Source organism: Petromyzon marinus, chromosome 4, assembly GCF_048934315.1.
Source record: "Petromyzon marinus isolate PM22_M1 ecotype Great Lakes invasive population chromosome 4, UKy_Petmar_22M1.pri1.0, whole genome shotgun sequence".
Classification (NCBI taxonomy): Eukaryota; Metazoa; Chordata; class Hyperoartia; order Petromyzontiformes; family Petromyzontidae; genus Petromyzon; species Petromyzon marinus.
The window spans coordinates 12985589-13001711 of NC_133670.1; the positions used below are offsets into that span (position 1 = coordinate 12985589).

The following is a 16123-nucleotide window of genomic DNA, read 5'->3' on the forward strand; positions in this document are numbered from 1 at the left end:
TCCCTATCACACCCATAGCAAGTGTTCACCAAGGACATTGGGAACAGAATCATTGAAAATGTAAGAGACCTGACAACCACCTGAGAAGTCCTGATTTAGAACACATGTCTCAACCATTTTAAACACAAACACAATCGGGGATTTGGAAAAGAACAATGAATATCTACCACCATGATCCTCTGGCCGTTGTAAACTACGAAGAGATATTTGACTGAATTAAAATTGATACAGTCATCCCAAGATCTCATCAACCAAGGCCTAAAACAAATCAACATTTGGACAAAATGATAATCGCTTACAGAGATCGGACAGCTCCACTGGGGTTGCAAGCAGTAGCGATGCATGGCTACATGAAAATAAATGTGTGGTACTGTACCGAGCTGTAGTCTGGTATTCTCCACAACCACGCTAATGAATGTTGCGTGTAATGCATTATACAATTTTTAGTAGAACTAGGGACGCATATCTTAAAGAGGTGGTCGTTGATTATTTACATCTGGCAGTTCATCACCATTGATTCAAGCAAGCCTGACTGCTGATGCGACACTATATGTCGAAACCAGGCAAGATGTTTTTGTTTTGTATTAAATCAACCCTGCTAAAATTATACACTCCCAGACGGCCGAGGGGCCGACGGATCGTGAATATAATACCTTAATTTTTTTACGTGAAGAGACAGGTATATGAAGGAGACATTGATTATTTATTTTGTAGCCTTGGTTAGCGTGAATACAGTTTCTGATGCTGTACCTCGCGTATCGTCCATCGTAGTCTCATCTCTGCACCGCTTGGGGGCGCTAGGGCCATGCACGCGTGGACTCTGCGCGTTCGGTGCCCTTCATCTATAATCTCAGCCACAGCCTCGTGCAGGCGGGGTGTTTGTTGTTGTTGTTATTGTTCTACTACCCAGAGAAAATGACTTTGCCTTCGCGGACATCTTATCTCGCTGAGCACTCCGTGGTTGGTACCTACCACATTGCACATCGTTGTGTGTCTCAATGACCCATGGTTACAGACTCGACAAGTGATGGCCTTTGCGCACAAAAGGCTCAGTCATTAATTGGAACATTTGGTCAATTCCATTCATGACAGTTGTTTTTATATATATACGGAAATAACCCGGAGGAATCCTGAGATATCCCGTAACGCATACGATAAGTTAACATTCGAAGCTCCGATACGCTTCGCTGTGCTTCCATCTTTTGGCCACCTCGCAGGCCGGCGAGTTCGGGAGTTTCATCAAAATTAATGTTCTTGATCACGATTTGTCACCTACATGCTGCGGTACATCCCAGTAATTGGGATTTCAGCGAGGCAGCTACGCGTAAGGTGGCCGTGCGCGAAGTTGCAGGGGCTGACGTACAGCAAAATACGTGGTGAGTCACTGTGTCACGCTGTTATTTCTGACGAGCAGGACTTGATGATTTAGCAAATACACGATCGCTCACAGAGAAAGAGGGGAGGCACTGTCGGGTTTGCCTGCGCAAAGCCGGCGGCCCGTTTGCACTGGTTTAATTCGAAATCTTTAATCACCTGCACGGAAATCAAATTAGCGGTGATCCTCGGCAGGGCAAACAAGTCGGTGCAACGCTAGCCCAACGCTCAGACACGACGAGTGAGTGCCCTAGCGCGCACGCACGCACACCTGTAAGTTAATCTCGCCGAGATGTCCGCGGCTCGGATGTCGCGGCGCGATCTCGCTCGCGTGTCCCGATTAAAATCAACAAATGCCCTCGACTGACAAGGGAAAAAAAAATAATACATATTTATCCGCTGTGACCTTGGTTGGGGCTTGCTGTTTCAGCCCGCGATATCGCGTTGCCCTGCCGTCGAAGCGCACGCGAGTAAAGGGGGCGGGTGAGGAGGTTTTGCAGTGAGTTGCCATCCACGTCAAAGCGACACTTTCTGCCAAGCGAGGCACCACCACCAACAACAGGTGATTCACCCGTGAAGGGCCGTGCCAAGCCTGGCTCGAGCATAAACCGTGAGTCCGTCACCACCACTGCAGATCCACCCCCCCTCCTGCCCCCCTCCAAGCCACCTGCTAACACACTGCCGATGATGATGATGACTCCGTGCGATCGAGCGGCTCAACGATGCGTCGACTCGGCGCGCGTACCTGCAACCAAGGTCTTCCGATAGAACGAAACCATTTTAAGCGGCCGGACGTGTCAGCACCCTCCCCTGCGTTTAACCCTTCTCCGGCTCGCACCTGAATTGACGACGCCGCTGCTGCTGCTGCTGCTCCCCGTTACCGCCGGAGGCGTCTCAGGTTCGCGTCTCGCTGCAGGTGTCTCGCGGTGTCGCGGCCAAGACGCATAGAGCGGCGGCGGCGGCGGCGACGCAGGGTTTTGCGTCCCCGAAACGTGTTGGGTAGGGGCGGGGGGGTTGGCAGTGAGGTTGTTGTTGGTGTCGTCTCTCGCTCCGGCAAAACGCTCGAGCGGCGTCTGATTTGGCGCCTGAAATTTCGAGAAGGATCGCGTGCGTCGTGACGCACCCTGCCACCCGCATGCGTTAGCCCCCCCGTGCGCCTGGGTTCCTTTGGCGACGTCCATTGGCTCAAGGCGCAGTCAGTGTCGGCTTGACGAAGGGGGGGCTGCTGGAGCGCTTCTCGGAAAGCAACGTCCGTTCACGCAGCCGCGCTTTCTCCCGTACAACATTTTCCTCTTTTTAACCTTTCGTTTATTTTCTGGGGAGAGGCATCGTGTGGTCTTGCCGCTCTCGCCCGCTCGGAGCTTCCACCCCTTCTTCTCCTCCTCCGCTCGTCAAGGATTTGTGAACGTGGCGCTGTCCGTGGGCTGCTTTGTGCCGAGGGTCTCTTTTTTGTGTGGGGGGGGGGCGGCTGTCTGTGTGTGGTGGTGGTGTTGGTGGTGGTGGGGGGGAAGAGGAGGAGGAGGAGACGCGACAGGAAAAGAAGAATTTTGCTACAAATGGACACGGCGGTGGCCCGGTGATGCGCCGCGCCTGCTGCTGAGAGCTGTAGGGGCAGGCAGGAGGAACCGCGACAATTTGCCACTGGAAACGCCGGACCTCCGCCAGAGCTGCCCCGGCTGCGTCCCATTGCCAGAGGTGGGTCTGTGCTCGTTTTAGTCATCGCCCTTGCGCGTTGCTATCGCCGAGCGAGCATCGCCCGCACGGATCCCCACCGCCCTCCTCGCCCGCTATTCCAGCTGCCCCCCGCGCCTCTGGAAAACGCCGCCAAGCGCATCCCCTAGACCCGGTGCCCGCGTGTACGTGGAGTGAGTGCGCTTTACCATCGTTGGTGTTTACATTAAGCCCTAAATTAGACAGCTTTTACACCCGCCCCGTGAGGTGAGCGGTGGATTTTGCTATCGGGTTTTTTTTTAATTTCGCCGACGTGTCCGTGACTGTCTACGGATATTTAGATTTCGGCTTCGAATGCTCATGTTCCATCGGCGGTTTTTTTTTGTTTGTTTGCGCGTTTTATGCGACGAAACGCCGGGCGCGCGTTTGTGATATTTGTTTGCATTCCTTGCAAATTAAAATAAAAAAAAACGAATACGCTGGGGGAAATATCACGAGCGGCGTCGGGGAGCGGATCACAACACGGGGGGGTGGAGGGGGCATCCGAGCGCGTCCTCCGGACTACGTGTGGGGAAAGGGGGGGGGGGGTCGGTGGGTGGAAACCATGAAAACGAGCTCGCGAAACGGAGGGGAAACGTGGGCGGTATTGTTATTGTTTTTCTTCTGGTTTTCTCTTTTTGTCGTCGTCGATGTAACAACGTCTCGGGGCAGACGCGACGCGAGGATGGCAGCAGCATCTGAGCAATGAGCTCCACTAAGGTTCTGTCGGCGAGAGAACATGGCGACAACAGCAACCACAGCAACCACAGCAGCAGCATCAAAAGCAGCAGCAGCAGCGTTGCGTTCAGCTGCACTCGCCTCGAGCAGCAGCTAATCGTGGGCAATCAGCAGCAAGGACAGCGGCCGCTTAACAAGATCTGGATACGTGGACTCTGACGCGAACAATTGCCCAAAAACATCCGTTCGGCGATCCAGCAACCCCCAATAAATCCCAGATATCCAGCTGTGTAAGAGGCTCCGTCGCGTCTTCCCGTGTCACCACCACCACCAGCACCCCCACACCTCTCCCGGAGAGACGAGGAGCTGAGAGAACGGGCCAGGGGTGGTCTATCTACGAAGATCCCCTCCACCACCGACGCGGTGTCCCCTCTGTCGCAAACGGGAGACTGTGCGCACAGGACTGCTGCAAATAACCCAGCGAGGCGCCGATTGTGAGTACAACGCCCATCACCACCATCACGAAAATCATTCCCATCACACCCACAGTGTTGCACTACTGTACGTACGCTTGATTTGGTACAGAGCGTGATCATTCATCGCCTTCGGAGTCGCATCATCGCCACTGCTTTGACAACGACGCGGTTAATTCGCCCTCGATCACTGTGAATGTATTCATTCGCGCAATTCGCCGGTGCGATTTTATTTAGTGCATTTCTCCGTGCGCACGCGAATACACAAGGATGCACAAGACAAAGAGCCCCCGTATAGCCTCAATGGACTGTTGGGGAAAGTGCTGTTGGCAAGTAGCGCCTATGAAAGCGGCACGGCACACGAAGGGGGGGGGGGGGCAGCACCACGCCCGGCCGCCTTTGCTGTGCCCAGTCGCGATGTTTACAACACGGAACCAGGTACTCGTTTGGGGCTGAGTCGACCTAGGGGAGGCCCAGGACCGATTTAGAGCATTCAACCGATATTGGCCAATGATGGCGGGAGTTGAATTCGGGTCGCCGGGTTCATGCCGTAGCGCGTTAACCGCTACCGCTGCCCACGCACACGCAGGCAGGGTGTGTGGGCGAGCGCGTGTTGTGTGATGTTGGTTGTTCGTCTGTGACCGGGTGTAGCAGGCCAGAGGAATGAGGCGCTTCCCCCCCCCCCGGCCCCCCAGCTTTGTGGAACGCGCATTGACGACGAGCGCGTGCGTAACGCACGAAACGCGCGGTTTTGCGCTCGTGAACCCAGCGCGCACTCCACGTTCCTTTGGCGAGAGAATTAATGAATGGGCGTAAGGGCGCGCGCGCGCGCACGGAGCGAACACTCTACGGTTGACCTCGGGACGCCGTGCGCGCAAATTTGTCTCATTGTTCGTCTTTGAAAAGGTGCCACCCACCACCGCCACCACCGCGTTAATCATTAACACCGAGCTGTTACGGGCAAGATGATGTGTGCGCGCGTGTGTGTGTGTGCGACGTTTCGGGTGACGGCCCTGCTTCAGACAGCAGAGGGAGCATGTTTCCGAGAGGGCGTGGTGGGCGCGGGGAGATAGAGACGGGGAGGGGGGGTGGTGAATGGGCGGTTCCGGGGCCTCAACCGCTGTTGCTGCCAACTCGCAATTAATTATTATGCAGTCCTGTAATGATGTGTTTTCGAAGCACAATAAAACGCGTTTGGGTCGTGTACCTATATCCCCGCATTACGATGCAAAACGCCCTCTGCTAAGCCCGCCCGACACGCCGGCTACGCCAACGCAAATCGCTCCGTCTCGTGTTGTTTGCTTGCGAGAGAAAAAAATATACAGCTTTTGAAAAAATATGTTTCTATAAAACATGTTTTTCCTGCGCTCGTCTTCTGGGGTCGAAGGTTGAAATATGGGCACCATCCATATATAGCACCGGCACATTTTCTTGTGTGTGTTCTGGATAAGGCGGACGTACAGCGAGCCCGTTGCCATTAAACGGTCGCCGTGCGCCAAATCGCAATTTTGGACGAAAAAAAACACCCTAAATTAAATAGAAATGATTATGCTAATAACAACACCTTCCTTGCACAGGGCTCGCCCCCCCCTCAACCATTTTCCGATTTTCAAATTATTTCCACGCGGCTCTCAATGCTCCTCTCAATGAATCTGCCCCGGCTATATTTTACAGCGGCGCTGCCGTGGCTACCATGGAAAAAAAACCACACACACACACGCAACCACATTCATCAAATATTCATCCTCTCTTAATTGTCACTTCGCAGTCGATTCATTAATTTCCTGATGTGCACATTGATCCGTTGTTGCGTTTAAGGCGAAGACGCTTCCCGTGAGCTCATGGCGGGGTTGGTTTTTTTTAAGGATAATAAGAAATCCCCCGTCAGACAATCTTCATTCTGTGCGCATTTCGCGCGCCACGAGCTCGCGAACCGAGACCAAAATAAACAAAAACACAAAGCGTCAATCATGGCACCTGCCACCGTTAGACGTAACACGAATTGGTAATCATTACAAAATAAATACAAAATCAACCCCCCACCCCCCGTATGGATAACAGCCAGAATAGGCACCGAATGGGGATTGGAACCCAAAACCTGATGAAGAGTCAAACGTTCTGGCCGCGAGACTATCGTACCTTACGCAGGGCCGACCCACTCACAGTCAATTCGGCTATAAATTATAGCCCCCCCCCCGTGCGTTTGCCTTGCACTCGCCTGTCCGCTCTACCAGGGCGCGTGCGTGTGCGGCCGTGCGCGTGCGTGCCTTATCTCACACAAAGACAAAGCACCGTGCACCCTCGAGCGGTATGGATTGTTGGGTGCGACGACCTCCGTTAGCGAGCCTCATGCTAAGGCTGCCGCTTGATCACAAAGGAGTGGCGTGACCCGCTGGTTGTCACGCGAGCCCGACCAACTGGCTGTCTCCATAATGCTGATGTCCTGATGCTCGTGACCACACCGGCGCAGCAGCTGCACGTTTCAGTCTTAAGGGCAAATTCTGTTAACACTTACCACATCGTCACACAAAGACAAAGATCCCCCGTGTAGCCTTCACAGACTGTAGGGGGCAAGTGCTGTTAGCGAGCACCAATAAAGGCCGGCACGGCACACGAGGGGGTGGGTGGCCAATACCACGCCCGACCGCCTTTGTCTCACTAGTGACGATGTTTACACATCTCACAGGGTACTCATTTGCGGCCGAGTCGACCTAGGGGAGGCCCAGGACCTGTTCAGTCACTGGTGTTGGCCGTCAAGGGCAATCGAACCCGGGTCGCCAGGTTTGTACTACCGCTCCGAACACAGTCACACACACCCACGCACACACACACGCGTGTCTACATCAGCCCATAAGCCAAGCGTGGGGTGTGCCTCGGGTAGGTTCGTTTTCGTATTGCCACTCGTGTTGCTCACGTTAACCGGGAATCGAACATGGGAAGCGGGGGGGGGGGGGGGTTAATTGCACATTCCCTTATCTCCTACGCACACACACACACGCATGAATTGTAAGAGCAAATAGGTTTAAAAATCACCCATCACACATGGGCAAAGATGTTCTTTAATCACGCATCAAAAGGCAAACATCCCCTGTGGGTGGTGTTGATCTGCAACCACGCGTGGCCGCCTTTGTCTTCACCGTGCTGATGTTTACACACCAGGTACTCATTTACCACCGAGTTGACCAAGGGGAGGCACAGGACAATTTCCAATACACTTTCCACTCCTATAACGCGCGCAAGAACCAACACGTTTTCCGAGAGCCCCCAATCAACCTCCGCTCAGTGGGAGGTCGCTCAGTCTCAAACACACGGACACAATGTTCAATCAAAATCCTTGGAGGCGCCCGAGCTCAAAATCCTCCATAAATTATGCCAACCTAAACCAGTGAGCATTGAGCTGCTGCCTGGTGCTTGGATGGTGCATTGTGTGCAGTGGGAGAGAGCTCCAGATGATGGCCGGTGCAGCTAAGGGGCGAAACGCTGCACAGGCAAGACAGTGCTAGTTTTGAGTACGGTGGGATTGTTTGTGAGATGAACTCCGTAGGACATGACTGTTTTGCTGCGGTCAGCTGAGTGGCAAGGGTAGAGAGGCATGGTGCGAGGCTTTGAAAAATAGCTCTATGGAACAGTGTAGCGATGTTGTATCCTTTCCTTGATTTGATAGTGGAGCCAGTGCAAGGTGTTTATCGAAGCCATGTGGCCACACCTAATACCGAGGACAGCGCGAGACACGTTGTTTTGAAGCAACTATAGTTTGTCGAGGTGTTTTCCTCAAGTTCGAGGTGAGGATGATGTTGCAATAATCATGGTGAGAGCCGACAATGCCACAAGCCAGAGTGTTTGCTGTGGCTGTAGTCGACATTGGGTGGATGTGCCATGAGGCCCTGCGGTAGTGATTACGTGTCCTTTTTGTGTTGAGCGTGTGGTTGTCGGGTGATACGGAGAATTTTTAGATGATTTGAGAGACCAATGATGTGAGCCAGCGATGAGGTGAGGGAGTGACTCAGTGTGACTTGAGTAGAGTGACTCACTGTGACCCAGTGGTATAACGCTGCCTGGTGCCGAGGAAAAGAGCTACGGATTTATGAGGGTTTAATTGGCGATTAGACCAAAACCAGTGCAAGATAGAGTGGGCAATGGTCAGAGGTCAGAGTGTGATTCTTCATCCCGTGACTGTTAATGAGGCGACCAATTCTTGAGATTATAGACTGGTACAAGTTTAAGACTTAGGGAGGGATCCCTGGGAGACACCTGCAGTGGATGTGACAACTGCGGTTGAGGCCTTGCCAACCTTGATGTGGGACCTTTTGTCGGAGAGATACAATGCGAGCCACTGAAGAGCTGTGCCGCTGATGGTGAAGTAACACTCGAGGCATTTCATCAAAACCTTGTGATTGAAAGTGCCAAAGGTGGTAGATATGTCACAATCAGATTATTTAGTTAGACCGCAAGAATCAATTAGCTATGAAGCCCTTTTTCACAGATGTTCATAAGGATGTCCACAGATGTCCAGCCTCAACACACAGATGTCCAGAAGGACATCTGTATTTTGAGTCTGACCACAGCATCGATGGAACCAGAGTCAATGAAAGCTAACATGTTGTTGGTAATCTTGAGTATGCTAGGAGGTACTCAGGCTGATGAAGACACAAATTGGGGTATGAAGTAATGTGATCTTTGAATCTGACAAGTGCGAGACGCTCAAGAAGTTTGGAGATAGTTGATACGTTCGTGATGGGGTGGTAGTTAGAAGGGTCATCAGGGTCAGAGCCGGGTTTCATAAGTAGAGGTTACTTGGCCCAATTTAAGTGATGGATGTAAAACATCAGAAACCATAGTTGCAAATGTATGAGCATAATGTTTGAAGCACTGGCTGGTAGGAGATCAAGGGAAGACATTGTAATTGTAGAGTGTAGGATTAGATTAAGAACCTGTTGGGGTGTAACAGATGAGAGATACGAGAGTATAGAGTGTGAGGTGAAAGAAGGAATGATAACTCGTTGAGGAAAAGGTTATCATCATCGTGTGGAGGGCGGCAGAGAACGAACCGTGAAAGTGAGTCGATGCCAGGGACTAGGCTGGCAGACTGGAGCTCATAGGAGGTGTGTCTAATCGACAGTGGACGACTCTTACTGTCTAGAGGCACGTTTTTAGATGATGGCAAACCCACCACCATGGGAGAGCTCGCAGGACGTTGAAGCCAGGTGGGGCAATGTCCCTCGGCATGGCGGCAGGATGCTCGGTGTGAACCACGTTTCTGTGAGGATGCAGAGGAGGTAAAGGGGAACGGTCCTTAACGCTGTCGCGAATGAGGGCTGCACTTGCATACGGCAGAGCGAGTGTTTCGTCGGCCAAAAGTAATGCCTTTGTTCAGGGTTGTGGCAATCGTTTGCGAAGAAGAAAGATGGTGGCTTTGTGGAACGGTGGCGGGGGAAGCAGTGAGAAGGAGTTGCTGGACATCTCCTGCCACCTCTGCAGTCCAGTTTATAGTTCTGAGAGAAACAGACAAAAGCAGACAACTTTTTTGTTTGAGTGAAGCAATGATGGCAAGGAAAGATTGGGGTAAGAAGAAGCACGTATCAAAGACGCAGTAGCGGGCGGACACAGGCGACCACGGGGACGCGACTGCGTGCAGGCGCGGGCATCCAGAGCCGACAGAGGCACCGACAGGGCCATTAGAACCGAAGCAGCAGGCCTAATGCCGTCAACCGCCAGCAGCGGGGCATTGCAGTGGGCAGGCGTGAGCGGGTGGAGACCGCAGAGCGCGATCGCAGACACGATTGGCCTCGACGAGACGGCCGAGGCCCCAGCCAGAGCAGCCAAAGCACACGCCAGGCTGGAACGGCGGGTCGGCGAGGCAAGCGACCAGCCGCAACGGCAGCGGGCAGACGCAGGCGGCTTGGAGGCTGCTGCTCCCATGGTGTGGAACTCCGTTCCTCCAGCCAATCTGTGCTGTCCCCTGTTTTAAGTTCCAAGCTCAATAACTTCCTCCTCTCCTATGTCTATGACTGACTGCCTCTGTATATATTAAATAAATATGCCCACTGTAGTTGTATAGCGTAGCAAAGCGGGCACCTGCCATTGTTATTGTGTGAAACCACGTGCCATATCTACAAATACTATTAAGTGAAACACAGCTGGCTCTTAGGGTTTATGGAGGCTATGCTGTAATTTGCAAACAGCCACCCAGCTGTTCCCAGCTCCGTGTGGCCTCGGGTCCCTGAAATGTCCTGGGACACGTAAATTAGGAGACTGATGAATATGGTTTGACCTTCGAATTGTTCCTGCAACTGCACCACCATCACCACCACCACCGCTACTATCACCATCACTGCCACCACCACCATTAGCGCCAGCATCACCGCCACCACCATCGCCACCATCACCACTACCATCACCGCCTCCACCACTACCATCACCGCCTCCACCACTACCATCACCGCCTCCACCACTACCATCACCGCCTCCACCACTACCATCACCGCCTCCACCACTACCATCACCGCCTCCATCATCGCCAACAACCACCACCACCCAACCCCTGTAGCCCAGTCAGTGATCAATAAGAATTTAGATTGCACTCTGATAACCGCTAAGATGCATATGCAGGCTCAGGAGGGCCAAGTGACACCCATTTGTTACTTTGAGGGCATGAAGAAATTGGCAGCGTCACACGTTAATTTTTATTAATAGTGGTGCAGGGGATATGAGCCCCATCACCTGCATGTGACTGATGTTTGAGAGCAGACGCTGAGTGATGGCTATGCATTTGGCATGAAATGCTCAGAACATTTAGGGTATGGTAAACAGCTTTTTTAGGCATTTAAGTGGCACGACATTTTTAGATACTGAAATTATCCATGTAATATTAATTGTAATTTAATTATCGATGTGATATTAATTGTAATAAGTGTTTTTGGATGATTTTCGATTTCAGAGTTAAGCGGCAGATGTGAACAATTAGAACATTTTACAAATATCAAAACACATCTCTAGATTTTTGGTTAGGAATTAATATAAATGAGCAATGTGATGTATGCAGTGCCCATATGTTGAGCTAAATGTGATTAATTATATAGCCAAATATATCTTTGGGAAGTCATTTGTATGGGACCATTGGTAATGGCATAAATCTCACTCATATAGTGCTGAATGCAGTTAGATGTTTATATTAACCCCATACTCAACAGTATCAATATTATGTCGTCTTCATATTTTAGTTCACTTGCAGATCTATTACACACTTTAAATATAAACAAAATAGGTTAAATCAAAGGTGTAACTGTTATTATTGATTCCCTGTAATTGTGCACTAATGGCTGATGCATAGCTACCAGCGGTCTGGAACTCTTTCCCACTGCCGAATCCGCATCCAAGCACCTTCAAGCGGCGTTACTCGTTCAGGCTCTTGCTCGTTCAGGCTCTTGCCTGTCCAGGCTCTCACCCTTCCAGGCTCTCATCCTTCAAGTCTCTTACCTGTTCAGGCTCTCACCCGTTGAGACCCTGATCCATCCAGGCTCTCACCTGGTTCAGGTTGGCTTATGATGGACTTCGAGCTCTGGCTCTGTGAGTTCTCGATCGAACATTGCGAAATAAACACGCATTATAAATTGTTTTATTACTATTTTTTTATGTGACATCAACTGCACGTGCTTTTGGAGGCATAGTTATTTGTCTTTTCTAATGCTTGGCCTAATTCCACACAGGCTGTTGGCAGTTGATACTACCGACCCAATGGTAAATGGTGGAAACGCTGCAACACGTGTACTTTTTTTCCGACCCATAAAAAAAAACGCTTTGTGCAAGCGGAATAAAACATTATCTCGAAAAACGTGACCGGCTACTATCGCCGTGGTGCCGCCGCTAAGTTCACGCCAGCGCGACACTTCCAGGCGCGTGGAAACTCCCCGACAGTTCTGAGCCTATAGATAGGCGTCACACTCCGTGCATGACCGTAGCTGGGCCGGCGTCGCAAAGTGGACGCGGCGCTTAAAAACTAAAGTGGCCGCCTCGCGGTTGCGCCGTTCTCAGAATTTCCAGGCGGAGGAAGCGAGCGCGCCCGAGAATCCGCGCAGGATGAAAAGATGGCAGCCCCAGTGCTGTTACCGCCTGGACCGCACAGTCTGCGCCGCTTCACGCCCGAGTCCCTGGCCGCCATCGAGCAGCGCGCGGCCCACGAGCAGGCAAAGAAAGCCAAGGGCTTCGAGAGCGAGGACGACCAGCCCAAGCCCAGCAGCGACCTGGAGGTCGGCAAGTCGCTGCCGTTCATGTACGGCGACATGCCGCCCGAGTGCGTGGCCGAGCCGCTGGAAGACCTGGATCCCTTCTACAGCACGCAGAAGGTGGGAAGACGCCACCTTCATGCCGACCACAGCACCACGAGCACCGCGAACAGCACCACCGCCAACGGCACCGCGAACAGCACCTCGACTAACAGCACCACTGGCACCACCTATTGCACCTCTAATAACGTCACCACCACCAACAGCGCCACCAATGTCACTGCCAAGAGCACCATCAACAACACCACTACTAACACCACCACTAACACCACCACTTACATCACCACCAACAGCACCAGCTGCGCGTGCTCGTTATGGCATAGTGAAATACAGGTGAGGGCGATGATGGCGTATCCTGTGACTTGGGGAAATTGGTTTGTGGCTCACGCCGCTTTGTGAAACTGCCACTGAGAGATGGTTGGTAGCACAACGGAGTGGGTTTGTGAACAGGTTTGCCATGTGTGGGACTCTCCCGGTACTCCAGTTCTCTCTCACGTGGAAGACGTTTCATTTGGAGAAAATTATCCAAACATCCAAGTGCATGGCCCTCCTAAAAAGCAATTTGAGACTCGTTGAGACTTTCCTGGTTAAGTAAATTCAACTATTGTACTTGGAGAGAGATACTGGGGCACGTAGTACAACCAACAGAGTGAATCGGGTCACCCAGGCATCACCTGATGTGCACGGTGACAGTCGAACTACCATTGCCCGCTCGCTTGCCCATGTCGTTGACTTTCAGAGGAAGCGTTTCTGCCGCACACCTCACCGACCCATCCCCATTCCGCACCAGTGTTCTCAACGCGTCGCTGGTAATGATGTGTGCCTCGTGAAGTGCATCGGAGGACACCGATGTGAATAAATGTCCCTGCAGAAGGGGCTATTTCAGGAAATTGTGCTGTAAGGTGGCAAGCCATTTTGCAGACGCTTACTCTCAGTCCTGCTCTTATAACGTTGCGCCAGTACATGCGCACAAAGACAAAGCTCCCCCCTTGTAGCCTTCAACAGACTTTTGGAGCAAGTTCTGTTACCAAGAACCGATTGAGGCCGGCACAGCACATGAGGAGGTGGAATGGCTATTAAACATTCGCAGCCGCCTTTGTCTCACCAATGCTGCTGTTTACACACTGCACCGGGTAGTAATTTTAGGGTGAGGCCCAGGACTAGTTCAGATATTTGTCACCGGTGTTGGCCGTGAGTGGAGGATTGAACTTGGGTCACCGGCTTCGTATTGCAGTACACATTACCCACATGCATTCACAAACAAACATGCACGCACACTACACAAACAACACACATTTCCACAATTAATCATATAAGCTCTAGAGGGGGTGGAGCAGTGGCCCAGTGGGTCAGCGCACTGCGGTTCGAATCTGGAAACCTGAGTTCCATTATTCCCGGCCACGGCTGACATCAGCGACGAGGGATATCTGAACCGGCCCGGTACCCTGGCCAGTTCTTCACCAAATCCGCATTGACCAGCATGGTGAAGTCGAGTCAAACAACCCCCATGACTGAGATGACGTTGGGATGCCTTCACGCAGCAGCGGATTGACATAGGGCTGTAACATTAATCGTAGAGGTAAGTGCTGCGAGCAAATTCCTTTCAAGGCCCTTGTGACGCACGAGAGCGTGTTAGAGCCAGCATAACGTCCGATCGCTGTTGTCTCTACAGCGCCGATGTTCCCACACAATGTCCAGTATTGATTTAAGGTTGAGTCCATCCTACAGCAGACACAGGCCAGGTTTGGACAGCGACTGGCACTTGTTCATAGCAAGGGGCATCCGACATCGTTGTGATTTGCCAGGGGAGGGACATTCAAAGATGGATTCGTAAGTAAATCACTTTTATTTTAATTCTAAATACAGAATTGCTTTAGTAAGCAAATAACAGTGAACAGGACCGTATGTACCCCGAATAAGGTGAATGTGCGGCCCTGCAATGTGTCGCTTACGCCACTGCTGTTGGAAGGCCTTCCACGAGATGGAGCTTCAGAGAGCCCTTCTAGAGGGTATTTAGTCTAGTTTTACAAATTGGCCTGACTTCTCGGAAGAGGTGGGATTAGCCATACTTTATCCCACCACACACGACCGGCAGTTCCACTAACTGTGGTGTTCCTATTTACATCGCTTGGTGGACGGTGGTGGGGGGGGGTGCAATCGTTGTTTCGACTGCCGCGCTGGGAGATTGCAAGTCCAGCGGTTGCGAACCGTCACGCACGCCGCCGGCCGCGTGCGTATACACAGCAACCGGGCGATTAAGGTGGGCGTTCATAACACACGGTGAGCTTCTGGACAGGAGGGCGCCAAGATGGGAGAGTGCGGCAGGGATGTTGCTGCCCCCCTAGTAAGCAAGACTTCACCGTCACGCGTCTGTGCACAAGGTTAAGTCATGCTTACGGTGTACGCATTCTTCCCCTTGCACCCCCCCTCCTCCCCCCCCCCCCCCCGTAATGTGTAATATGAAGGGGGCTTTGGTGGGAACAGTTAGTCTGTGTTCCCTCCTCGCTGCAATCGATGCCAGTGAACCCGTGACAACCATCACACACTTTGCAGATTTCATCGTAACACTTCAACTCAACGGGGCAGGGAAATTGCTTGGTTTACTGATGATGGGGATCATATATTTTGTAAATGTTAAATGGGAGACTTAAAGCGATTTAGAACTTTCGGTCGACCCTGTGCTATGAGAGAAACCAATTAACCACCCACCGGAATTTTGTGAGCTCAATATCAATAATTTAGGTATTCTGTTTCGTCTACTTATAAGCAGAGACTTGGCTATATATACGCAAAATAAAACATGTACATCCCTAAAAGACACAGGCTAAAGTGCTATTAGTCAGTACATATGAAGGCCAACTTGCACACAAGGGGGTGGTGATGTGACCAGCATCATGCCTGGCCACCTTTGTCTCCCCAGTGCTGATGCTTACAACATGAGGTACTCATTTAAGGTACAAAACCAGTTCTGAAATTCGCCACTGATGTTAGCCATAGCTGGGAATTGAACCCAGGTCACATCATTCATCGCGCATTGCAGTCGCCACCAGGCTCAGGTTCCACCTACAACAAAACCCTCCGTATAGCCTTTAACACACTGTTTGGGCAAGTGCTGTTAGCAAGCACCTATGAAGGCTGGCACGTCACAGAAGGGGGTGGGTCTCCAGCACCACACCCGAGATGCCGTCTCCCCAGGTACTTATTTGAGGCTGAGTCGACCTCGGGGATGCCCGTGACAGGTTCAAACATTTGCCGCTGTTATCGGTTGTGAGCGGTGATTGAACTCGGGTCACCGGGTTCGTAGCGCACTGCGCTAACCAACTCCACCTACACACACATGAACGCACTCATTCATAAACATGCATACACAAGCTGAAATGCACAAGACATGACTAATGGCACTACTGGCTGGGGAAATTTGGAGTGGGTGGTGAGCCACTGCAAGGGGGCCCTTGAGAGGGCGTGATGGCAGAATGTGGGATTAATAGAGGCTGGATGCGACCTGAGTTATGACTCTCCGGTAAATAAAATTATCCAATCGAATGCAAGAGGCAGTGGCAGCGTCTGGCACTGAGACAGCTTGCAGCTTCAGATTTTTCTTGCGAC

At 51.8% G+C, this 16123-nt stretch overlaps 1 protein-coding gene and 1 long non-coding RNA gene across 5 annotated transcripts in view; one reads left to right on the forward strand and one right to left on the reverse strand.

Moving 5' to 3' along the window:
• LOC116938686 (uncharacterized) overlaps positions 1–2398 on the reverse strand; it is a 30583-nt gene extending 28185 nt beyond the window's left edge. For both annotated transcript variants that reach the window (XR_004402307.2, XR_012931055.1), the window contains exon 1: positions 2213–2398. This is a non-coding gene — a long non-coding RNA (uncharacterized LOC116938686). The remainder of the gene's footprint in view (positions 1–2212) is intronic.
• A 485-nt stretch (positions 2399–2883) lies between these two features.
• The window catches only part of LOC116938683 (sodium channel protein type 2 subunit alpha), a 92089-nt gene continuing 78849 nt past the window's right edge, over positions 2884–16123 (forward strand). The window contains exons 1-3 of one of the 3 annotated variants that reach the window (XM_076056996.1): positions 2884–3069; positions 3757–4256; positions 12267–12577. In XM_076056996.1, the coding sequence (XP_075913111.1) occupies positions 12320–12577 (258 nt within the window). In that variant the 5' untranslated portion in view covers positions 2884–3069; positions 3757–4256; positions 12267–12319. Of the gene's footprint in view, positions 3070–3756; positions 4257–6921; positions 7017–12266; positions 12578–16123 lie in introns of those variants that run through there. The other 2 variants (XM_076056993.1, XM_076057004.1) reach the window with 2 other exon arrangements.